The sequence below is a fragment of the Oncorhynchus nerka genome, linkage group LG5 (assembly GCF_034236695.1).
Source record: "Oncorhynchus nerka isolate Pitt River linkage group LG5, Oner_Uvic_2.0, whole genome shotgun sequence".
NCBI classification, from domain to species: Eukaryota; Metazoa; Chordata; class Actinopteri; order Salmoniformes; family Salmonidae; genus Oncorhynchus; species Oncorhynchus nerka.
Genome location: NC_088400.1, coordinates 49,608,677 through 49,634,873, shown reverse-complemented (window position 1 = coordinate 49,634,873; position 26,197 = coordinate 49,608,677). Strand labels below are relative to the sequence as shown.

Below are 26,197 nucleotides of genomic sequence, written 5' to 3'. Positions count from 1 at the left end.
TGTTCCCAATACTCATTTGTCTCCAAGTATGAGCAAAAAGCATAATTGAAAAGCGCTTTTCAATTACAATTTGTTTAACTTAAATAATGAAATAAAATATGGTGCTTCAAAGTTTTCTGGGTGTTTTTTTCTTCTTTATTATTCCATCCAGCGGCGAGGAAGGGGGGAGAAATCACTCACGGCAAAATGCAAATTAAGCTGCAAGCTATTAGAATGGTAATGAGATTCTGCCATAGAACTTAGTGCTGCTCCGGCATCCGTGGTATACTCCATCCATATTTCGAAAAACATTTGTGGGCTCGGAATGGAGGCCACCATCGGCTTGTCTCAATGCTCTCCTTCTAGTTCTCTAGTCCTCGTCCAGGCCGTTCATCCACTCTCCCTCATTGTTCTCAACCACCACTCTAGTCCAGAAACTATCCCTAGCCCCTAGGCACATGTGTAGATCTGAGCAATTGGATCAAAATTCCCTTTCTTTAAAATCATCTGTAGACTTACTCTTCCTAAGGGGCCTACTTTAGGGCTCTTTCACAAATGTTAGATCAGTGACTCCCATCTTTCTAGGTACCCAAATGTTGCCCTTAACAAGTAAAATGGTGAATTGCATTCCAAATTCTGTCGCACTTATAACAAACATAATCAATATGCGTTTCAAAAAAACAAAACTGCTTCTGAAATTCAAACGGAAAACAGCACTTTACATGATGCAAAAGACAAACTTGGTTACAAACTTGCCACACATGCAACATCTGAAATGAAGATGATCCTGTATTCCATCATCCTCTGTTATGTGATAGTAAATGAGTTAGTGTAAGGTTCTGAAAAAGCTTTGTTCTTCTCAACAGGAACAGAACAGCAGTGGTGCGTTCAGGTGCGAACCTGTGGTGAGGCTGCTTTTGCTATACTTTGTGCAGTAGGGTATGTTACCATAGTAACGCTAAGAAGGGAACCCAGCGAAGGAGAGTGTCTATCTACAGTATATGTGTCCTGACCCATTTCGATTTTCATCCAGAAGTGTTTTGTCACGCTCACCTTGGCATTTTCCAACTGAGGCGCCTCTCTCTCTTGTCTCCTCTTCTTCGTCTCCTCCACCATTCGCAATTAAGAGGCTTAAAACTATGTAGATTCTCTCTCCTAGTCCCCCCACATATACGGTTATCGCAATCTGCGAGAACATAGTAAATAGTGGAATCTGTTGGTCGCTCAATTCAATATACTGTAACCACACTTCAATGGTTTGCGCTTTAGGCGATACCAAATCCTGTTAGATGAGAGAAAAAAATGTAGTTTATAATTGAGAGTATATTAATAGATTTGTATAACTTTTTTAAATTATTCAACTTGATGCCTGAGGCATTTGGATTACAACTTTTATCTGGATGGATTCAGACTGCTCGGACTTAGACGGCCATCTGACTTATACATACAATTCATGAATTCATCCATCTTGGGCAATGGATGATGGTCGGTAGGTCCGCATGTCTGTCTATCTCCCTGCTGGCCTGCCAGCCTGTCTGTCTGTTTTTCTCTCTGTCTGTCTGTCCCTCTGTCTCTCTGTAGCTCTGCCTCTCTGTCCGTCTCTGTATTTGGTATGATGTTGCTGGGCATTTCCATTTAAAAGGACCCATGAGCACCAACATGTGAAGTTCAGAGGAGCATATCCAATCGGTTGTCAAATGAAAGCTAAGAGTCTATATTTTTTAGACTTATATAAATGTTTCCATGATAAAAATTGTGAATAAGCAAGGGCTTTGATTTCTGGTCAAAAATATGGGAAAGGGGTCTTAGACAACATCTACCAGAAAAAGTCTTACAAGGTATTAGAAATACTTAAACACACAATACTGTTTAAATAAGGTCTGCCAACTAATATAAACACATTTGTATTTAGTTCTGTGTCAATTATTTGCCTTCTGTAAGTTTAAGAAACATTGCCTTGTACCTTGTAATTCCATTACCAAAAACCCACATATCTTTCAGATATTTTCTAATGTCTCTTCCTCATGAGGAGGGAGGATAATGAAAGTCAAGTTAGACCTACCAATTAGTTATAGTGTTTTTACTGATATCAAGTTTCTTTATGAATTATTAAGTGATTAAAACTTGGAATTCTGTTACCAAATCTGTAGTGGAATTACTGCAATTGAATTACAATGGGAAATCATAGTTAGTCACAAACCACAATTGAGTCACCTGCTACTGTCCTCCCTTCCACTGGCATACAGTTTTTTTTTATCTTTCTGTCATCTGGTGGTCAAAGCAAGACTGTGAAAAAAGTCTGGACAACCTCTCTCTCTCTCTCTCTCTCTCTCTCTCTCTCTCTCTCTCTCTCTCTAGCTTATGCTTTCGGTACTAGATTCATTCTCTGATCCTTTGATTGGGTGAAGAAAATGTCAGATCATGCTGCAAGAGTTCTGATAGGTTGGAGGACATCCTCCGAAAGTTGCCATAATTACTGTGTAAGTCTATGGAAGGGGTGAGAACCATGAGCCTCCTAGGTTTTGTATTGAAATCAATGTACCCAGAGGAGGATGGAAACTAGCTGTTCTCCAGCTACACCATGGTGCTACCCTACAGACTGCTGTTAAAGCTGCTTTAGACAGACCTTTATTGTGAAACAGTGTGTTTTAATCAGAGAAGAACGGAATCTTAAAGTAATCTTGCTGGGAAATCAGTGCAGTGAAGGGTGTATATTTGATCACACTGAATTGAGTATTCAAGAGGGACATAGGATTCATAGTCTGGATGAGGAACAATCAACAGATCATTATTGTTATTTATGACGTTGACATTTTGGCCGACTTGACAGAAGTCTCAGTAGACCATTCAAATAAGTATAGTCAAGTTATTCTTATGGGTTTGTTGAAATTCTGTACAGGTTGAGTATTATTGATAGCAATGTAATCAATGAAACGTCATAACACAGGTCTGCATATCAAACTGACCGTTTCTTTAGACACAGAAGCAGTTGCTTATTTGGTCTGTTGTATTGCTGTTGCATTACTAGGCTGTTGGTGTGTCATCCACAGTTGCATGTAAGATGCATTTTCGTTTTGCACATTTTATTTTTTATTTTTTTATTTCACCTTTATTTAACCAGGTAGGCTAGTTGAGAACAAGTTCTCATTTGCAACTGCGACCTGGCCAAGATAAAGCATAGCAGTGTGAACAGACAACACAGAGTTACACATGGAGTAAACAATTAACAAGTCAATAACACAGTAGAAAAAAAGAGAGTCTATATACATTGTGTGCAAAAGGCATGAGGAGGTAGGTGAATAATTACAATTTTGCAGATTAACACTGGAGTGATAAATGATCAGATGGTCATGTACAGGTAGAGATATTGGTGTGCAAAAGAGCAGAAAAGTAAATAAATAAAAACAGTATGGGGATGAGGTAGGTAAAAATGGGTCGGCAGCGATCGGTTAGCTGCTCAGATAGCAGATGTTTGAAGTTGGTGAGGGAGATAAAAGTATATTCCATCTATTGTGGGTTATTCAGTTATCATGTTTGCCTACTTAATCAAGATATGTATTTGCAGTTTAGGTTTAACAACTCTTTGGGTTACATTGTCAGTGAAGATAATTTGTTGGATGTGCAGTGTGCAATTATTAAATGAACTGCTCTAAATCAGACATGGCTTTATAAGGGCTTGAAAATACTGGTAACAAAGAAAAGTCCCCGAAAACAAAAACTGCTGAATACAACTTGGGTCGACTCCAAAACAATGATAGAAACAGGTAACGACCCTTATACTAGAGCCATGCAGCTCTCAAACCCGTCCAATGAACATTCGCTCCCTCCCTCCCTCCCTCCTACCCTGCCTTTCAGACCCCCTTCCCTTGCCCCCCCCTCCCCCTCCCCACCGTCACCTCCCCGCTATAGCAGCGAACTAGTCAGCCCAACGTGCAGAGTAGCTCAGCCTTGTATAGCGGCTGGTTCCACGGCGTCGTTAAGAGCGTCGCACTCCATGTGCGTTGCGTGGATGTTGATATTGCGCTCTGCAGCTTGTAACCGCGGCAAGAACTCAACATGTCGAACCCTCCCCACGACCCGTTCTATTCCTCCCCATTCGGACCCTTCTACAGAAGGCACTCTCCCTACATGGTCCAACCCGAGTATAGGGTCTACGAGATGAACAAACGACTACAATCTCGTACTGAGGTGAGTTCTGCACAGTATAGGACCCTATGTAACAGCATAGGGTTCAGGAAAAGAACGGGGTTGCCCCGTTATTTGAAGGTGTTAGGATGTTTGTTTTCGGGGATAAATGTATGTGTGTTTGGGTCGGCTCAGTGGTTTAACCTGGAAAGTGCTTACATTTGTAAATACAGATGTGTTCATGTTGCACATGTGCCTAACCTTCCAAGTACAGTATGTCATAGCCTATATTAAGTGGAGTTGTTTTTCATCCTAAATTGCATGGTTAAAGGACAGAACATTTGACAAAAAAATATATATCTTCAAGAAGAATTGTTCATTGTTTGGATATGCGATCATGTTAAACATGACTGAGCAAGGACATGTGTTCAGTTCAGTAAGTTTTGGTTTCATTGCCATTGTAAGATACTTTGTTTGAAATACCAGCCTGGAACACAAACAATTATAAATCATTAGTAACAACAAAAGTTTGTTATTTTAGTTTGTCAGGTAAGTCAGTTGTCTTTATCTGTCAAAAAATCTATTCAAGTGCATTCAGGAAAAAGTGTTTCAGTGTTTCAGAACATGTAAGAAGGATGTAACTTGACTATCAGGTGTGTGACCTTGGGTTTCTGATTGGGTCAGTCTATAGCATTCTCAAGTATTGAACATGACAGATTGATACAGATTGATGGTTACATGTATTTAGAAATAGTTTTTTTTAAATCAATTTGATTCATTTGTTTTAAAAAATCATACATGGGATGTTTGCCAATGATGATGAACAATCGCAGTAAACAGTGCTGTTTTAAAATACCATTTAAGATTAACTTCTCTGAGGTGTATTTGTTGTTATGGCACAGTAATCCCCCCAAAAAATGATATAGGGCAAAAAGCCCCATAAGCACCAACATGTGAAGTTCATAGGAGCACATCAAATTTCGTATCAAATGAACGCTTTTGAGAAACGTAGGCATATATACATTTTTTTCAACCATTTTCCATCCTAAAAATGTTGAAAAAGCGAAGGCTTAGATTTTTCGTCAAACGTATGGAGAAAAAAATAGCTCTTAGAAAACATCTAGCAGAAAAAGTCTTAAAAGGTATTAGAAACACATCAAAACACAATAATGTTGAAGACCCTGCCCACTAATATCAACATTTTATATTTAGTTTTGCAGAAATGATTTGCCTTTTTGTAATATTGAGTGTCTTGTCATTCTGTTATCTAAAACCCACGTCTTTAAGATACTGTATTTCCTCATTTCTCTCCCACATGAGGAGGGAGGATAATGAAAGTTCACAGAAGTAACAAGTAAAGGTAGACCTACCAGTGAATGTAGTTATAGTGTTCTTACTGATAACAGTTTGGTTTATGATTTATTAAGTGATTAAATACATAATTATGTTACCAAATCGGTAACAGAATGACCTAAAAACCTGTAACAGAATGACTGCAACTGAACTGGCTACAATGGGAGTACATAGTCGTGGCAAACCACAGTTGGTCCTCCTTTCCACTGGCAAACTGTTATGTTCTGCTCATAACTGGTGTTCTTTCTCTTTCTGTCGCGTTGTGGTCATAGCAAGAATGGGCAACCCCTCCCTCTCCCCCCTCCTTCCTCTCTCCAGTTAATGTAACTCTCCCGGCTCTTACTGACACCTACCCATGAGCCCCCTCTCTTTCCTTTTACTGTATCCAGCCCTCTTACCCAATGAGCCCCCTCTCTTTCCTTTTACTGTATCCAGCCCTCTTACCCATGAGCCCCCTCTCTTTCCTTTTACTGTATCCAGCCCTCTTACCCAATGAGCCCCCTCTCTTTCCTTTTACTGTATCCAGCCTTCTTACCCAATGAGCACCGACCGACACCAGACGTCCACGGACATTGAAATCTGGTCCTTCCAAATCTGATCAGCATAGTTCAGTATAGTACAATAAAGTAGAGTAGTAAAGTATAGATCAGTACAATGCAGTACTCTACTGTACTGTACAGTAGATTTGAAGTTAGTACAGTAGAAGGCCAAGGCAATGTTGCAGAGATGCCATGGCACAACATTCATTCATTATTCAACAGGAGTAGTCCAAACCCTTGTGGGCTTCCACTCCTGTACCGCAGATACCATGCCGGCAACAACTCCCAGCAACCGACCATACACTCCACCAATTTACTGCCATTATAGCCATCCTTCCAGCCATGCTGGTGGTTAATAGCATTTTGTTTTCATTCATTTTTACAATGGAATTATTATTTTGAATCTCTCAACCGCCACCAAAAAAAGAGGCAGAAAATGTTTTGGTTGTTCATGAAAACTAAAGGACTTTATTCATGATATTCATCTCAGTATTACATGGCCTTGAATGTCATTTGTTTTTGAGATAGAATGATCCATGTGCACAGATTGAATCTTCACTATTGTTACCTGGGCATTGTTAACGCTGTAAATATTGGCAATGGTTAATTATATCTGATAGGAATTCAATACGGAACCTTTCCATGTTTGGTTTCCATCCAGATGTTCCATTGGCCTACAGAAATTATATTGTAATTAATTATACATTAAGTGCATGGCTATCAAAATGGAAAATTCTATGCGTGTTGTAAATGACATCCGGCTGTAATGAAAGCGTGCCGGAAACGGTGGATTCAATCTACCTTAAAACTATTCTTGGCTATGTATTCTGAGAAAAACATTGCAGACACCAAGTTTGCATTCCAAATGGCACCCCTATACCCTATAGTGCACTATTTTTGACCAGAGGTCTGTGTGCCCTGGTCAAAAGTAGTACCCTGTATAAGAACTAGGGTGCCATTTGGAACGTAGCCAAAGTCTTGTTAGTGTTTGGTATCCTGCCTTTGGAAGAGTCCTCCACAATATCCACAACAACAAATAGCAGAGTGAATCCTTTGATTATTCAACTGGTGCCTGGCTGACTTGATGTTGTCCCAAAGTCTGTTCAATTGGCCCTATCATTGAACTGCAGCGAAGATAACAATTATATTGCTAATTCTGTTTTCATTCAGTTATTTCCCTGGTATTTGTTAAAAATGGTACCAGTTGATACTATGTAGAAATAAGTAACAGAACGCACCACCTTTAGCCATACATTTCTGAGTAAATATCAGGTAAATACCAGTAGAAACAGGACCATACAGGACTATACAATGCAGGATCACTAGAATATCCATATGCAAAATACAATACCAGTCAAATGTTTGGACCCACCGATTCATTCAAGGGTTTTTCATTATTTGTACTATTTTCTACCATGTAGAATAATAGCGAAGACCTCAAAACTATGAAATAATGCATTTGGAATCATGTAGTAACCAAAAAAGTGTTAAACAGTTAAAAATGTATTTATATTTGAGATTCTTCAAAGTAGCCACACTTTGCCTTGATGACAGCTTTGCACACTCTTGGCATTCTCTCAACCAGCTTCATAAGGAATGCGTTTCCAACAGTCTTGAAGGAGTTCCCACATAGGCTGAGCACTTGTTGGCTGCCTTTCCTTCACTATGCGGTCCAACTTATTCCAAACCATCTCAATTGAGTTGAGGTTGGGTGATCGTGGAGGCCAGGTCATCTGATGCAGCACTCCATCACTCTCCTTCTTGGTCAAATAGCCCTTACACAGCCTGGAGGTGTGTTGGATCATTGTCCTGTTGAAAAACAAATGATAGTCCCGCTATGCGCAAACCTGATGGGATGGCGTATTGCTGCAGAATGCTGTGGAAGCAATGTTGGTTATGTGTGCCTTGAATTCTAAATAAATCACTGACAGTGTCACCAGCAAAGCACCCCCACACCATCACACCTCCTCCTCCATGATCTCACACATGTGAAGATCATCCGTTCACCTACTCTGCTTCTCACAAAGACACGGCGGTTATAACCAAAAATGTCAAATTTGGACTCATCAGACCAAAGGACAGATTTTCACCAGTGCTCGTATTTCTTGGCCCAAGCAAGTCTCTTCTTCTTATTGGTCCTTTAGTAGTGGTTTCTTTGCAGCAATTCGACCATGAAGGCCTGATTCACGCAGTCTCCTCTAAACAGTTGATGTTGAGGTGTGTCCGTTACTTGAACTCTGTGAAGCAATTATTTGGCAGCAAATTCTGAGGCTGATAACTCAAATGAACTTATCCTCTGCAGCAGAGGTAACTCTGGGTCTTCCTTTCCTGTGGTGGTCCTCATGAAAGCCAGTTTCATCATAGCGCTTGATGGATTTTGCGACTGCACTTGAAAGAAACTTTCTTGAAATTTTCCATAATGACTGGCCTTCATGTCTTAAAGTAATGATGGATTGTCATTTCTCTTTGCTTATTTGAGCTGTTGGCATATTATGGGCGTGGTCTTTTACCAAATAGGGCTATCCTCTGTATACCAACCCTACCTTGTCACCACACAACTGATTGGTTCAAACGCGTTAAGAAGGAAAGAAATTCTACAAATGAACTTTTAACAAGGCACACCTGTTAACTGAAATGCATTCCAGGTGACTACCTCATGAAGCTGGTTGGGAGAATGCCAAGAGTGTGCGAAGCTGTCATCAAGGCAAAGGGTGGCTACTTTGTATCTCAAATATAAAATATATTTTGATTTGTTTAACACTTTGTTGGTTACTACATTATTCCATATGTGTTGTTTCACAGTTTTGATGTCTTCACGGTTATTCTACAATGTAGAAAATATTACAAATAAAGAAAAACCCTGTAATGAGTAGGTTTGTCCAAACTTTTGACTGGTACTGTAAGTAACAATGTTATACTATCCTATGTTGTTCCAAAACAGGAAGTAGAAAATGTGACTTTTTAAAAGAGCAACCTGGACTCCATCAAATGAAAATAGCTGAATAGCTGTGTTGGACTTGTTATGCATCCTAAATGGTGCCATATTTCCTTCATAGTGCAATACTTTTGACCAGGGCCCATAGGGGCCCATTTGATGGGCTCATTTTTTGGCGGGTTATCTTTTCAGCACAGGTATGCCATTTTCCTAGCAGTCAGTTATATTAGTAAATGTATGGCTGTTGAAACATGCCAACCACTATTCAATACTAGGACGATATATTGGCTTGTATAGGAAAAAAATCAGGTAACCTTTTTTTATCTACTACCTTTTATATTTAGAAAATGTAAATAAATATTCAGGGATGCAATACATTATGAAATATTTCACTACCAGCAGAAACCATGTTGATGGGTCTGCATTTACATTTGTTTATGGGTGTGTATTTAATGTTTGAGGTTGAGTTACCAAACCCCAGACACAGCAGCAAAATAAACACTGAGCTTGGGAGCTGGGTATCAGCTCAAGTCTAGTTTTTACATTAAGTTGTTGTTGGCAGGCAAGTCAACTAATATGAGTCACTAATGTCCATGCCCTGTCCAGCTGATGAGAATAGTTTGGCCCAGAGAACAACATACGCCGCAGTGTTACTATGTGTCCCGGAAGCAATACGGAATCGCAATCGCAGAGTCTTTCAACCTAATCTGTTTTCGGTGACGAAGCTGTTTTAAACAAGTACAAGTTGTTGTGTTGTTTTTTAGGTAAACAATGACATTTTTCTGGATGAATATCGATGTTACTGTATGCATACTTTAAGGTCACTGATGGAGTAAACATTGGGTTATGCTATACGTTGAAGGTCATATAAACTATTTGTCACCTGAAGTGATATTTTAAGTGAAGTTCAGTTTCTCGAGCATGTTGCTAAAAATGTTAGCCTATTAAAAATGAACCTGTGAAGGTTCACCTTTTTAGATGGCAATCCTCATGACATCTTATCGTACAGCCGTTATGACTCTTAACTAATACATGCTGCCCAACTGTTCAATGCTGTATATCGCCATTATAATATTGATGTTTTTCAACCCTGATATTTTCTCGGTAATCCGGTTCAGGTTCAGTCATATAAAACGTACTTGGATTTGAGTAAATATCAACAAGCCATAGTAAGCTTACAATTTCTATTGTATCATCTTACAATCATAAACTCTGTGTGTGGCCTTCATCATGATCACCTTTGAACCACTAACTGTAAACTACTGTACTAGGAATACACTATGAAATATGTAAATTCACTAACGATTAAAACACATCACTTGACATGCCATATGTTTTCAACACATGGCTCGCCATTGTCCTATTACGTTTCATTTTACTCAGCGAACCACTTCTGACCTACCAATCAAAACAGATTTGGATTGTTATGTGACCGTGTGCGTACGGACCGCGAGGTTCGACCGCATTGATTATGGCTACCGACCCCCGTATGAAGCCTCTACACACACTCACATAAACATACGCACACCCCTCTGCTGTGATTTAGGGGTTGTGGGGGAATCTGACACTTAAGCGGATATGCAAATGAGGAGTCGGATTACCATTCAGAGGAGGGGCCTGCTCGACCTCAGCCGCTGTAAGCACATTAGCATAAACATTGTTGATATTCAGCAGGAGAGCGAGGGATAAAGCATAACGCTGCGAGCGAGAAGCTGGGAGGGAGGGAGGGAGGGAGGGAGGGTGGCAGGGAGGGAGGGAGGGAGGGAGGGAGGGAGAGAGAGAGAGAGAGGGGGGGGGAGACAATAGCACTTTAATGGAGGGGGCTACGTAGATTAACATCGGCCAGCATTATCTGATGTGCTCAGGTTGAAAAGCAGTAATGGGAAGTTAAAATACTCACCTGGATTTAGCCGGTGTGCCCGAACCTTAGCTCTCCTGAGGTGGATTGTGTTTAGTTTGGCGAAATCTGATAATTTACTCTTTCATTGGCTGACCTCTGGGTGACTGACTGACTGTCTATTTTGTATGTAATCAGGTGGCCTGTTCCAAAATCAACCCCTTGTCCCTAGCCCCCCTTTTCCCAACCCCTAGGCATTTGTGTAGATCTGATCGGATTGGCTACTGTATAGCGTTAAGGCAAAAATCCACCCCTCCCAGTCTATCAGAGGGCAAATTGGGATTATTACCATATTGCTTATACTTCTCAGATCTACATGAAGAGCCCAGGAGTGGGGGATACGGGTCAATGTGGAACTGAACGTTAAGTGATTGTTGTCAGTCCATTGCTCAAGGATACTGTACACTGCACTGCCCCCATCTGGGAATGACATTCCACCTTCTATCAGAGTTAGATCCCTTCATCCTTAGCCATGCAAGAGAATCACCAGTATGTGGAAAACTTACTCCGTGATTTAAGCAGTGCATGAAACAGACACAAAATCCCATCCTTGGTAGGTCCTACGGTACCTACAGGTGTTGCATCTTCATTTGACCTATATTGTCACAGAAAAATTATCCTGGATTTTAACATTTAGTCCATAATGTTGGTTGATTGGTGGTTAGGCTATTAGCTGGCCAAAAGTAGACAACATGAACAGTTATTTAAATATAGACAGTGCCTATCAAACTTGCCTATCAAACAGTGCCTATCAAACTTGATTTGCTCTGTTTCCAACAATTGTGCTAATCAATCAGGCCTGGGTTCAAATACTATTTAAAATCTTTCAAATGATTTGGCCATTTGCTTTAGCCTGCCTGAAGTGCTAGATGGGTGGGGTTTGCCGAATTGGGACTATTCTATTGGTTCTTTAAGCCAGGCAAGCTCAAATAAGCACAGATATAGTGTTTGCAATTATTTGAACCCAGGTCTGATGCTAGTCAATTTAGTTATCAGATGTTGTTAGAGGATGTTCACATGTCTAACTCCAAAAAAAAAACATCTTTGGCCCAAACAATGAGGTGTTGGTCCGGCCAGCAGGAAGCTTGGACAATGGTCCCACCTTTTTCCTGCCACTTTCCCACAGTTCCCATAGTTCCTTCCAGGGTACAGTGTTGCACAGATAACAGATGAGACACAGGAACTTATTCCACTCACTTCCTGTTCATGTTTTTTATTTTTTTATTTATGAAATTCTGTACTTCATGATCATAGTGAATATGGATGTTTTATTATCATGGCTTGTATTGCTGATGCCACATAGCCCACAGACATAGCTGTCCCTAATAGATTCCTTCTATGTCATTAATAAAGAAATTGTTAGTTCATTAATAATGGCATACCATTTTTTTGTGTGTGTTTTTTAAAAAGTGGGTAGATTAACTTTAATATTGCAGATACATTGTGGCTTCCATCAATGTAATTGTCTGCATGATTTCCAATTCCCCATATATGTTTTTGTAAATATATATACACTACCGTTCAAAAGTTTGGGGTCACTTAGAAATGTCCATGTTATTGAAAGAATGGGCCTCCGCAGCCGTACAGAGGCCTATTATCAGCAACCATCACTCCTGTGTTCCAATGGCACGTTGTGTTAGCTATTCCAAGTTTATCATTTTGAAAGGCTAATTGATCATTAGAAAACCCTTTTGCAATTATGTTAGCACAACTGAAAACTGTTGTGCTGATTAAAGCTGCAATGAAACTGGCCTTCTTTAGACTAGTTGAGTATCTGGAGCATCAGCATTTGTGGGTTCGATTACAGGCTCAAAATGGCCAGACACAAAGAACTTTCTTCTGAAACTCATCAGTCTATTCTTCTTCTGAGAAATGAAGTCTATTCCATGCGAGAAATTGCCAAGAAACTGAATATTTGGTACAACACTGTGTCCTACTCCCTTCACAGAACAACGCAAACTGTCTTTAACCAGAATAGAAAGAGGAGTGGGAGGCCCCGGTGCACAACTGAGCAAGAGGACAAGTACATTAGAGTGCCTAGTTTGAGAAACAGACTCCTCACAGGTCCTCAACTGGTGTCATTAAGTAGTACCCGCAAACACCAGTCTCAACGTCAATAGTGAAGAGGCGACTCCGGGATGCTGGCCTTCTAGGTAGAGTTGCAAAGAAAAAGCCATAACTCAGACTGGCCAATAAAAATAAGATTAAGACGGGCAAAAGAACACAGACACTGGACAGAGGAACTCTGCCTAGAAGGCCAGCATCCCGGAGTCGCCTCTTCACTGTTGAGTAGTACACAGTGTTGTACCAGATCTTCAGTTTCTTCCCAATTTCTCACACGGAATAGCTTTCATTCCTCAGAACAAGAATAGACTGACGAGTTTCAGAAGACAGTTTGTTGTTTCTGGCCATTTTGAGCCTGTAATCGAACCCACAAATACTGATGCTCCAGATACTCAACTAGTCTAAAGAAGGCCAGTTCATTGCTCCTTTAATCAGCACAACAGCTTTCAGCTGTGCTAACATAATTGCAAAATGGTTTTCTAATGATCAATTAGCCTTTTAAAATTATAAACAAAATGTGCCATTGGAACACAGGAGAGATGGTTGAGGTTATTTGGCCTCTGTACGCCTATGTAGATATTCCATTAAAAATCTACCATTTCCAGCTACAATAGTCATTTACAACATTAACAATGTCTGCACTGTATTTCTGATCAATTTGTTATTTTAATGGACAAAAAATGTACTTTTTTTTTTTTACATTTCTAAGTGACCCCAAACTTTATATATATATATATATATATATATATATATATATATATATATGTATTTATTTATTTATTTAAACTATTTTTTACATTGTAGAATAATAGTGAAGACATTGAAACTATGAAATAACACATATGGAATCATATAGTAACCAAAAAAGTGTTCAACAAATCTAAATATATTTTAAATATATTTTAGATTTGAGATTCTTCAAAATAGCCACCCTTTGCCTTGATGACAAGCATTGTTCATATTATTTTTTTAAACAAGTCGCTAGGTGTAGGCAAGGCCATAAGCAAATAGGTAAACTGGGATATGACTAAAGAGTTCATCACTGTGATTTTTCCACAAATAGACAGATATTAAATATCTTATTAAATATATTTTTTCCTTTCCATGGTCGCAATAACTTATTTATTTTTGCTAACTTTCTATAAAAATGTATTGTAATGAGATTATTTATTTATTTTGGGATATGAATACCGAGTATGTCCACCATCAGACCATTTTATTGGCAAACTACACGGTAATGTAAAAATGTAAACATTTTGTGATCCAATACGTAATATATTACACTTCTCATAATTTGGTTGTAATCCTGAGAGGTTATAAAAATGATCTAGCTCCTCTATGAGGCCGTGGAGGGTTCAAAATTGTGGATTTCAAAGAGAACACGAATCATCACCGTACAATGACACCTTTGTTTTTAAGCCCTGGATTTCTAGCCTCTTGATATTGTTGTTGGATCTGATTTTAATAGCTAATATTTCGATGGCCATAATAGATAGATATGCTGATAGTAGACAATCTTGTTTTACCCCTCTTTACAGTTTAATCGTTTCTGAGAAGTAAGCCATTTTTTTACTATTTTACACCTAGGGTTACTATACATAACTTTAACCCATTTTATAACAGTTTCTCCAAAACTGAAATATTCCAGGCATTTATATATACATTCCAGTTGTACTTAATCAAAGGCCTTTTCAAAGTCAGCTATGAATACCAGGCTTGTTTTACCATATTTTCCATTGTGTTCTATTGTTTCCAGTACTTCTCTAATATTATCTCAAATGTTTCATCCATGTAAAAAAAAACTGTCTGATTTGTATGAGTAATATCTGACAATACCTTTTAAATTCTATGCACTATGCTTTTAACTAGAGTTTTTGTATACAATTTTGAATTTGAGCTAATGGCATACAATTTAGAATTTTAGCTAATGGCATACAATTGTATAATGCTAATTATTCTCTCGGACATATTAGATGAGTAGGGGATAAATACCGATAACAATTATGTCAAATGGCCATATAATGAACAGGCGCTATAATTCTCAGAATGTCAGAAAACCACATGGTTGACTATTCCCACCAGAAACATAGGAAAGACTTCGAAAGACAGGTTACATCTGGAGTTAAATGTATTGGCATAACAACTACGCTCGTCTTCACTGATGAAAAAAATGTACTCTGGTTTCAGGAAATCAGCTGATGAACTACACACTATACCAACGATACCACAATACTCACAAAGCGTTATGAGTAAAACTGGCATTGAGTTTGATGAGGCAAACAGCTGCGTGTTTATTGGTCCAATTTGTGCATGCTGTTGTGTTGTCTAGGACCCACTGGTGCATCGTGGGCAGTGGCCATGTGAAGGCAGTAGCTTTTCAAGGACACGGCTTTTCTTTCGTTCACCTCCACTCATTTGCATATTGCAAGGGTGGTATCCCTAATGTTTACTTACTGCTTTGTACCACAGTAAACAGATTTAGAAAAATAGATCAGCATTGCATACTGAATTTAATGTACTTAAATTCTGCATTATAATGCATAGTTTGAATAGTGTGTATCTCGTCACACCTACACTCATATACACTTCACTCATATACACGTCATACACATATACAGTATGCTCTCTCTGCATCATGACTGTGTCTTTCAGACACTTAAGCCATTCTGCTTCGTAACCCCAGGGTCTTCTACAGTATAATTCTCATTGTCAAAGATGCAGGGTCTGATCCATTCACTATTTCAATGGGATTGCAGAGGTTGTTAATTCACCAAGGTTAGGCCCCAGACACACCCACTCTCTAGGAGGCCACTCTCGTGCAATAGACCAGCGGAAGAAGGAGAAAATACCCCGTAACTTAAGCATGCTGGGAATATTATTGCGTCAGATTGAAATGTATTGACATTGTCCTTCACTTCATGGAGTGTTGTAAGTGTGCCTGTGTGTGTGTGCTAATTGTCTGTGTTACTGTTAGTGAGTGTGTGTATGCACTCATTGTGTGTTTGTGACTTTGTGTGTGTGTGTGCGTGTGCGTCATCTATTTATAAGTGTGTGTGAATAGGAGCCTCAAGTCTACTGTTATTTACAGACAATCCTCACTATGGTGTCCCACTAATCTTTTAGCTACCCCATAAATCCATTCCCGCTTGGCCCGCTGTGATGTGATTAGTCGCTTCACACACACACATACACACACACACACACACACACACACACACACACACACGCACGCACGCACGCACGCACGCACACACACACACACACGCGCGCACACGCACACGCAGGCAGGCACGCACGCACACAAACACCCCCCCCCCCCACCACCACACACTACCACACACTACCACACACACACACTACCCCCCACCACACAGACACACACACACCTTCTTGCCCTTTGTCCATTGTCCAAGCTTCCTGCTGGCCGGACCAACACCTCATTGTTTGGGCCAATTTTTGTACCATGTTTTGTGCTGCTACCATGTTGTGTTGCTACCATGCTGTGTTGCTACCATGCTGTGTTGTCATGTGTTTCTACCATGCTGTGTTGTCTTAGGTCTCTCTTCATGTAGTGTTATGGTGTCTCTCTTGTCGTGATGTGTGTTTTGTCCTATATTTATATATATATATTTTTTTATCCCAGCCCATGTCCCCGCAGGAGGCCATTTGCCTTTTGGTAGGCCGTCATTGTAAATAAGAATTTGTTCTTAACTGACTTGCCTAGTTAATTAAAGAAATTAAATAAACACACACACACACTATCACCCACTCCAATTGACAAATCTGATAAATCCCTCTAGACGGGAACTATCAATAGGGCTTTATTGGCTGGCAGTGGCAGGCGTCAGGGAGGATAACCTGCTGTGTTAGTTCACCTGAGGTCCCTGCAGCTTGCCACTGATCTGTGGTGGTTGACACCAGCTAGCATAGCACCGCTGGCTTGTCAGCTAGTCAGGAAGTCAGGTAGCGTAAATGAAAGCAAGTGTGTGGAGAGTTTCCCCTCCTGTCCAGCGATGCATGGAGGTGGAGAAGGAGGAAGCTGGTCTGGAGAGCTGTTGCATGGGATAGATTTAGAGGAGATGTTAAAGAGAAAGAGGGAAGTGTGGCAGAGTTGTCAAGTGCTGATTGTTTTATATAAATCCGGTTCGGGTGGCATCTGCCCTAGCCTAGATAGCCTAGCAGTTAAGGGGTTGGGCCATGAAGTGAAAGGTCGCTGGTTCGTATCCCTTAGCTGACTAGGTGAAAAATCTGTCAGTGTGCCCTTGAGCAAGGAACCCTCTGGATAAGAGTGTCTGCTAAAATGTTAATATAAATGTTTTATTTGCATTCAGACAGCTGACCTGACTGGGTAGTGTATCTATCTAACATAAATCAGAACTACGGTATACAGTCAACCACAGTCTATGTATTATACCAATAAACATGAGGATTGCAATTGAAAATATTTTCAGGAAAAATGATTATTTTGGTTCCAATTCAACATTTTGATACCAGAAGACCTATATGCTGCTTTGGAGGCCTTTGCGCCCCGCCTGGAAACCAAACTAGGGGAAACACTGCCATGCACATACAGTACAGTACTTACAGTGATGTAAGCAGCAGCCGAATGCTCTGCTCTTTCTTGAAACAGAGGTCCTGTTTGTATGGTTGAATGCCAGAGCAAAATGTCAATGGACCTCCTGAATGGAACATACTGAGTCGAAACTGACTCACTAACATAGAGATCCATTCTGTAAAGTAGCAGGACCTTAAGTAAGAGGATGTTGAAGGGATGTTTCCACTAGTAATCCCACAAGTTTATATGGAATAGGACATCTGACATGTATTAAATCCCCTTGCCTGTTATTTGACAAATGGAAAAGGTTACGAAGACAGACTAAGCAATGCCTTTCATCGACACACTACAGGAAAACATCATTGTCTACGTGTTCTACTCCTACCTCATTTTACTACTAACAAAATGTTTACTTTCTACAGTTGAAGTCGGACGTTTACATACACTTATGTTGGAGTCATTAAAACTCATTTTTCAACCACTCCACAAATGTCTTGTTAACAAACTATAGTTTTGGCAAGTCGGTTAGGACATCTACTTTGTGAATGACACAAGTAATTTTTCAAAGAATTGTTTACAGGCAGATTATTTCACTTATAATTCACTGTATCACAATTCCAGTGGGTCAGAAGTTTGCATACACAAAGTTGACTGTGCCTCGGAAAATGACAGCTCGGAAAATTCCAGAAAATTATGTCATGGCTTTAGAAGCTTCTGATAGGCTAATTGACATCATTTGAGTCAATTGGAGGTGTACCTGTGAATGTATTTCAAGGCTTACCTTCAAACTCAGTGCCTATTTGATGAGAAAATCAAAAGAAATCAGTCAAGTCCTCAGAAAAAAATGTAGACCTCCACAAGTCTGGTTCAACCTTGGGAGCAATTTCCAAACGCTTGAAGGTACCACGTTCATCTGTACAAACAATAGTACGCAAGTATAAACACTATGGACCACGCAGCTGTCATACCGCTCAGGAAGGAGACGCGTTCTGTCTCTTAGAGATGAATGTACTTTGGTGCGAAAAGTGAAAATCAATCAACTGCAATCTGTGAAGATGCTGGAGGAAACAGCTGCAAAAGTATCTATATCCACAGTAAAACGAGTCCTCTATCGGAATAACCTGAAAGGCCGCTCAGCATGGAAGTTGCCACTGCTCCAAAACTGCCATAAAAAAGCCAGACTACGGTTTGCAACTGCACATGGGGACAAAAATCGTACTTTTTGAAGAAATGTCCTCTGGTCTGATGAAACAAAAATAGAACTGTTTGGCCATAATGGTTATGTTTGGAGGAAAAAGGGGGAGGCTCGCAAGCCAAAGAACACCATCCCAGGCGCAAAGCACGGGGGTGGCAGAATCATGTTGTGGGGGTGCTTTGTTGCAGGAGGGTCTGGTGCACTTCAAAAAATAGATGGCATCATAAGGGAGGAAAATTATGTGGATATATTGAAGCAACATCTCAAGACATCAGTCAGGAAGTTGAAGCTTGGTCGCAAATGGGTCTTCCAAATGGACAATGACACCAAGCATACTTGCAAAGTTGTGGCAAGGACAACAAAGTCAAGGTATTAGAGTGGCCATCACAAAGCCCTGACCTCAATCCTATAGAAAATCCTTGCGAGCAAGGAGGCCTACAAACCTGACTCAGTTACACCAGTTCTGTCAGGAGGAATGGGGCAAATTTCACCCAACGTATTGTGGGAAGCTTGTGGAAGGCTACCCGAAACGTTTGACCTAAGTTAAACAGTTTCAAGGCAATGCTACCAAATAATAATTGAGTGTAAATGTAAACTTCTGACCCACTGGGAATGTGATGAAATAAATAAAAGCTGAAATTAATCCTACTCTCTACTATTATTCTGACATTTCACATTCTTAAAATATAGTGGTGATCGTAACTGACGTAAGACATGGAATTTTTAGTAGGATTAAATGTCAGGAATTGTGAAAAACTGAGTTTAAATGTATTGGGCTAAGGTGTATGTTAACTTGCGACTTCAACTGTGTGTACAGTTGAAGTCGGAAGTTTACATACACCTTAGCCAAATACATGTAAATTCCCAAGCTATTTAAAGGCACAGTCAACTTAGTGTATGTAAACCTCTGACACACTGTAATTGTGATACAGTGAATTATAAGTGAAATAATCTGTCTGTAAACAATTCTTGGAAAAATGACTTGTGTCATGGACAAAGTAGATGTCCTAACCGACTTGCCAAAACTATAGTTTGTTAACAAAAAATTTGTGGAGTTGTTGAAGAGCGAGTTTTAATGTATTTGGCTAAGGTGTATGTAAACTTCCGACTTCAACTGTATATGGAAATGTGATACAATGTTTAGCCATTTACAACACGAAAACCATAAATGTTGTTGAATGGCAATACAGTTCAAGTTAAAACAGCCGACCATACTGAAAGTGTTATTGAATGGAGAGGCTTGTCGTTGAGAGAGAGAGATAGAAAGCGAGAGAGGGAGCGAGATAGAATGAGAGAGAGAGAGAGGAAGTGAAGCCAGAGAGAGGGAGAGAAGGTGAATGAATGAAAGAGAGAGAGAGAGAGAGAGGGGGAAAGAGAGAGAGAGAGGGAAAGAGAGGGAAGGGAGGGAGAGGGAAAGAGAGGAAGGGAAAGAGTGCCTTGTTGACCCTTGCCTTTACTGCCACTCCCTGGAGGCCCCTCACAGGACAGGATTATCTGCTGAGGTCATTCAGCCTGGTGAGTGTGACAAATCAGAATGTCTCTGTCACACACACACACACACACACACACACACACACACACACATCCATGCAATATCTCTCGCGCTCTCGCGCTCTCTCACGTACACACATTCCTCAGACATGCACACACACTTCTCAACCAGCTCATCCAGTGCTGTCCCAGTGGAGGTTAGTTGACAACCAAACCAAATGTAAATCAAAACTAGATGTTGAACTGACGTCTGTGCCTAGTGGGTGTCCTCCTGTCCCCTGGCAGAATCCATCCACTGCCAGTTGCCTGGTACTAGCCCAGTTACACACAACGCAGAAACTCCTGTTGAGTTAGTAATCACTACTAACAGTCCTAGTTCATGACTCATTGAGCTTTTGATGTGTGCTGATAAAAGGCAGTGATGGTACAGCAGTGGGGGTATCTGGGTCAAAATGAAGAAACACAGTTGGCGTGCTCTAAATTTGCAGTGGTGCAAATATGTGACCGTGCGGAAATTGTACATTACATTTTACTTATAAAACACTGCATATTTATACACTGCATTCTTGACATAGCTCACTCTACTATATCTACTTCTGTACATATCATTCTTAGTATATATGGTGTAAATTCATCCGGTGTGTATAGGTATACAGTAGATTGCATTTGAATTGCTGCTACTCCGATGTTGTTCCAGCATTTCAAGATTATTATATATTTTTGTATTATTTGTGTACTTGACATTTTACTGCATTTACTGCATTGTTAGGAGCTAGTATGTCACGTTCTGACCTTAGTTCCTTTGTTTTGTCTTTGTTTTAGTATGGTCAGGGCGTGAGTTGGGGTGGGCAGTCTATGTTTGTGTTTCTATGTTGGTTTTTGAGTTTGGCCTGGTATGGTTCTCAATCAGAGGCAGGTGTCGTTAGTTGTCTCTGATTGAGAATCATACTTAGGTAGTCTTTTTTGGGGGGGGTTTATTTTCTATTTTGTGGTTCGTTTGTTTGGTCTTCTTAGTTGTTATTTTGTTTAGTGTTCAGTTTTGATTCTATTAAAAATCATGAACACTTATCACGCTGCACCTTGGTCCTCACCTTATTCCACCGACGACGGCCGTTACATAGTAACATAAGCATTCCGTTGCACCCGCTATAACACTAGCGGTGTACTCGACCAATAAACTAAATTTGACTTGAAATTGGAAGATGAGTATCGTTTTTCAATAAACTCAGCAAAAAAAAAGAAACATCCTCTCAGTGTCAACTGTGTTTATTTTCAGCAAACGTAACATGTGTAAATATTTCTATGAACATAGCAAGATTCAACAACTGAGACATAAACTGAACAAGTTCCACAGACATGTGACAAATCAACAGTCAGTATATGCTGTGGCCACCAGCTGCATTAAGTACTGCAGTGCACCTCCTCCTCATGGACTGTGTCAGATTAGCCCGTTCTTGCTGTGAGATGTTACCCCACTCTTCCACCAAGGCACCTGCAAGGTCCCGGACATTTTTGGGGGGAATGGCCTTCCAATCCGACAGGTCCCAGACTTGCTCAATGGGATTGAGATCCAGGCTCTTCACTGGCCATGGCAGAACACTGACATTCCTGTCTTGCAGGAAATCACGCACAGAACGAGCAGTATGGATGGTGGCATTGTCATGCTGGAGGGTCATGTCAGGATGAGCCTGAAGGAAGGGTACCACATGAGGGAGGAGGATGTCTTCCCTGTAACACACAGCGTTGAGATTGCCTGCAATGACAACAAGCTCAGTCTGATGATGCTGTGACACACCGCCCCAGACCATGACGGACCCTCCACCTCCAAATCGATCCCGCCTCGGTGTTACACTTCGACGCTAAACACGAATCCGACCATCACTCTTGGTGAGACAAAACCGCAACTCTTCAGAGAAGAGCACTTTTTACCAGTCCTGTCTGGTCCAGCGATGGTGGGTTTGTGCCCATAGGCGGCGTTGTTGCCGGTGATGTATGGTGAGGACCTGCCTTACATACAACAGGCCTACAAGCCCTCAGTCCAACCTCTCTTAGCCTATTGCGGACAGTCTGAGCACTGATGGAGGGATTGTGCGTTCCTGGTGTAACTCGGGCAGTTGTTGCCATCCTGTACCTGTGATGTTCGGATGTACCGATCCTGTGCAGGTGTTGTTACACGTAGTCTGCCACTGCGAGGAAGATCAGCTGTCCGTCCTGTCTCCCTGTAGCGCTATCTTAGGCGTCTCACAGTACGGACATTGCAATTTATTGCCCTGAACACATCTGCAGTCCTCATGCCTCCTTGCAGCATGCCTAAGGCACGTTCACACAGACAAGCAGGAACCCTGGGCATCTTTCTTTTGGTGTTTTTCATAGTCAGTAGAAAGGCCTCTTTTGTGTCCTAAGTTTTCATAACTGTGACCTTAATTGCCTACCGTCTGTACGCTGTTAGTGTCTTAACGACCATTCCACAGGTGCATGTTCATGAACTGTTTATGGTCCATTGAACAAGCATGGGAAACAGAGTTTAAACCCTTTACAATGAAGATCTGTGAAGTTATTTGGATTTTTATGAATTATCTTTGAAAGACAGGGTCCTGAAAAGGGTTAAGTTGGAAACCACACTTCTAGTATGGTTTTGTGTCAATATCCAATGACAATGTCTGCACCAGGATCACCTTAGGGTGTGTTGCTTACAACATTTGTAACACCTCCAATACAGCTTAACATTCTCCATGAACCAACAGTGCAGTTTACCTCAATCTGCAATTGATCCCAGCCCTTAAAGTACCTTATCATAGGCTTATCACTAGTCTCTAACCCAGGGATTTTGATGATATTTGACCAGCGGATGCCCTCTTCCCAGGTCATGAGCACATATTGATTCACCTCCTAAATGAACTGCAGGTGGTCTAGTTCCTTTCCTTCCTCCACTCCCTTCCCACTTAGCCCTCCTTATTCCACACACACACACACACACACACACACACACACACACACACACACACACACACACACACACACACACACACACACACACACACACACACACACACACACACACACACACGGACACACACACGGACACACCTAGCCCCAGACCTGCAGATATGAAGCACATTAAGTCCCTTGGGGTCAGCACTTATTGGACTTGACACTAGGCGAAGTTGACATGGATAATTGTAAACATCTGGGAGGGACTAGCGGAGGGACGAATGAAAGCCTCTCGGTCTGTCATAACATGTCGGGTGAAATCAACATCACTTGTCACGCCGGGGTCGTCCCCAGTTAAGGTACATGATCTGGTAAATGACAGTGTCATGTTCCCCAGAGGAACAGGTGAAAGGGTGCAACATTTAGCCTGTCAGTATTTACAAAGTCATTTCAATATCATGATGTTGTATACAGTGGCGGATGTCCTGGGTTGATGCGTGACATATGTTGGTTGTCGGATGTGGAAATGTACGTTTTTGTACTTACCATGGAGCAATGAGATTGTGGGACTGCGTAAATAGTCTGCAATCTGTTCTTTTGATATCTTAATATTAGAAGTGTTTGAATTATTGATCAACTTTCTTCTCACTCTCTCTCTCTCTCTCATTCAGGAGAGTGACAGTCTGTGGTGGGATGCGTTTGCCACGGAGTTCTTTGAGGAGGACGCCACCCTGACCCTCTCCTTCTGCCTGGAGGATGGACCAAAGAGATACAGTAAGACTCCACTACCCACAATTCACCGGGTTTACCAAGCTGTCCTCTGTTTTCGTAGCTCACGGCCTACCTGAGGGGTACCTTACGAAAGTCAGCTAGATCTACTCAGAGTTTTCTAAAGCTAACCAGCTCCAGTTAGCGTCACATTCCAGCTCAGGCTTCATTCATACTATGACAGCGGTTGTTAAATATGCATCGTCATCCCCTTTATTCGAGGAAGAAGGCCGATTAAATATACATGCATGTACTGTATATATATATTTTTTTTAAATGGTTGTGTTAAAACATGGTGAAATTGTAAAATAACTATCACAGTATTTCGTAATGACAGAATGCACAGTAAAACTTTTGTATGACAAATTCAGTTATTGTTGTTATGATGAAATTATTTTATCGATAGAGGTGGGGAAAAAGGTGTGCATCCATTCATAGGCACACCAAAGACGGCATTAACGATAAGTCATGTAATAAAGACGCCATTTCTAAAAGCCTATTTCACACCATAGCCTGCTGAAAATGAAAGATAACTTTTCTTCCGTTTTGATTTCGGCACTAATGAAAATGGGACACTGACCAGCCCATGGATTGACTAGCCACGTGCGACAGCGTTAGCGGCAGGCAGACGAGCAATATCCACCTTCGTAGTACGGATGAAGCCTGAGCTGGAATGTGAAGCTAACTGAAGCTGGTCAGCTTTAGAAAACCCTGAGTGGATCTAGCTGGCTTTGTAGAATATCCTTCAGGTTAGTTCTGAAGGATTGGCTGCCATAGAAATGTACCAGTCTAAAAGGCGAGCCATATTCGTTTGACTGGTTATCCCGAGTTGAACTCATAGTCCACCAAAGTTACCTCTCTAACTCTTCAAACCTGATTCTTGAGATACCCCTCTGCTGTAATGTCCTTTTCTGGCGTGACCTTACACTTTAGACCTACCCTTAACTTCAATTTAAACTCCAAATTATCCCGCCACAAGAAATGAAATAAGGCTTGATCTTACCTGTTCAATTGTTAGTCTGTGTAACAATCCAAATGAATGTTTTCCACAGAAGGAAAACGTAGGGCTTAGAAAGTACGCCCCCAAAACTTGCAGTAGAAGCTGTCGTCCACAGAGGAAATGTACTGTATCTGACAACCAATACAATATCCCTTAAACAAGTCATTCAGAATGTTCTCACTTGGAGTTGAGAAAGCTAGGTTTTTAAACTATAAACAGTTTCTTAGATACAAACATTTCTGATCACAGATTTGGGAAGGGGGAGCTGATCCTAGATCTGTACCTAGGGAAAACGTCACCCCAGGGAGTGACCGGGACAGAGCACACAGCCTATATACATCTCAATGAACCATGGAACGTTGTGGGTTACAAAGTGTAAATATGTTTAGTTTAATTCAAGACAAACCTTGTTACATTACACAAACACAGGTGGACACATTTCAATAAACCAAATTTAAAATACAATACAAACTAAATACAACACAAACTTAAATTCCAAATGGACCAGATGAATTCAACCGTTTCTAAAGAAGGACTTAAAAAGGTTCAGGTGTAACCCCTTCAGAAATGTGTTTGAGCAACAACATGCTTTTTGACATCATCACTAGAGTATTGTCAGTATTGGTACTCTACATAGAAAGACAGTTTATGACACACAAATTCACAGACATGTTGCATTTACAGTAGATCACGCCATATCATATCACGTAGGTAGTTGCGAGTGGGGTTTGCAGTATTGCCATTTATGCTCATCTACATAGCCTGCCTTTTGACAGCACCAGCTCATTGAATATCAGACAGGCATAGATATTGGTATGTATGTTTACTCTCGGTTTGAAATGCGTCGCCGTGTAACGTGTGTAATTCAACCTAGAGATTGTGTGTGTATGTGCGTGGGTGCATGCACGCGTGTACACGTGTGTGCACAGCCTTTTTCTTTTCAAATAGAAAAATAGAAAATCCCCTCAGTGTAGAGACGGTAACCTGGTTCCCTCGGGAACGGACAGCTAAACGCCATGACGATGATGACTCACCACCAGTCAGTCATTCTAATTTCAGGTTTTCAGACGGACACACAGACATACAGTGGCTTCAGAAAGTATTCATACCCCTTGACTTATTACACATTTTGTTTTGTTACAGCCTGAATTTAAAATACATTTAATTCATTTTTTTGTCAACCATCAACACCCAATACCTTATAATGACAGTGAAAACATTATTTTAGAAGTTGTTGCAAATTTTTATTGAAAATGAAGTTTAGAAATATCTCACTTACATAAGTATTCACACAACCGAGTCAATACTTTGTGAAAGCACCTTTGGCAGCGATTACAGCTGTCAGCCTTTCTGGGTAAGTCTCTA

The 26,197-nt window shown here is 40.7% G+C and overlaps 1 protein-coding gene across 6 annotated transcripts in view; it reads left to right on the top strand.

Annotated features, from left to right (window-relative positions):
• Window positions 1–3,896: 3,896 nt before the first annotated feature.
• The window catches only part of LOC115129561 (LIM domain-binding protein 2), an 86,646-nt gene continuing 64,345 nt past the window's right edge, over window positions 3,897–26,197 (top strand). For all 6 annotated transcript variants that reach the window (XM_029660050.2, XM_029660049.2, XM_029660048.2 and 3 more), the window contains exons 1-2: window positions 3,897–4,167; window positions 23,736–23,838. In XM_029660050.2, coding sequence (XP_029515910.1) covers window positions 4,036–4,167; window positions 23,736–23,838 — 235 coding nt within the window. In that variant the 5' untranslated portion in view covers window positions 3,897–4,035. The remainder of the gene's footprint in view (window positions 4,168–23,735; window positions 23,839–26,197) is intronic.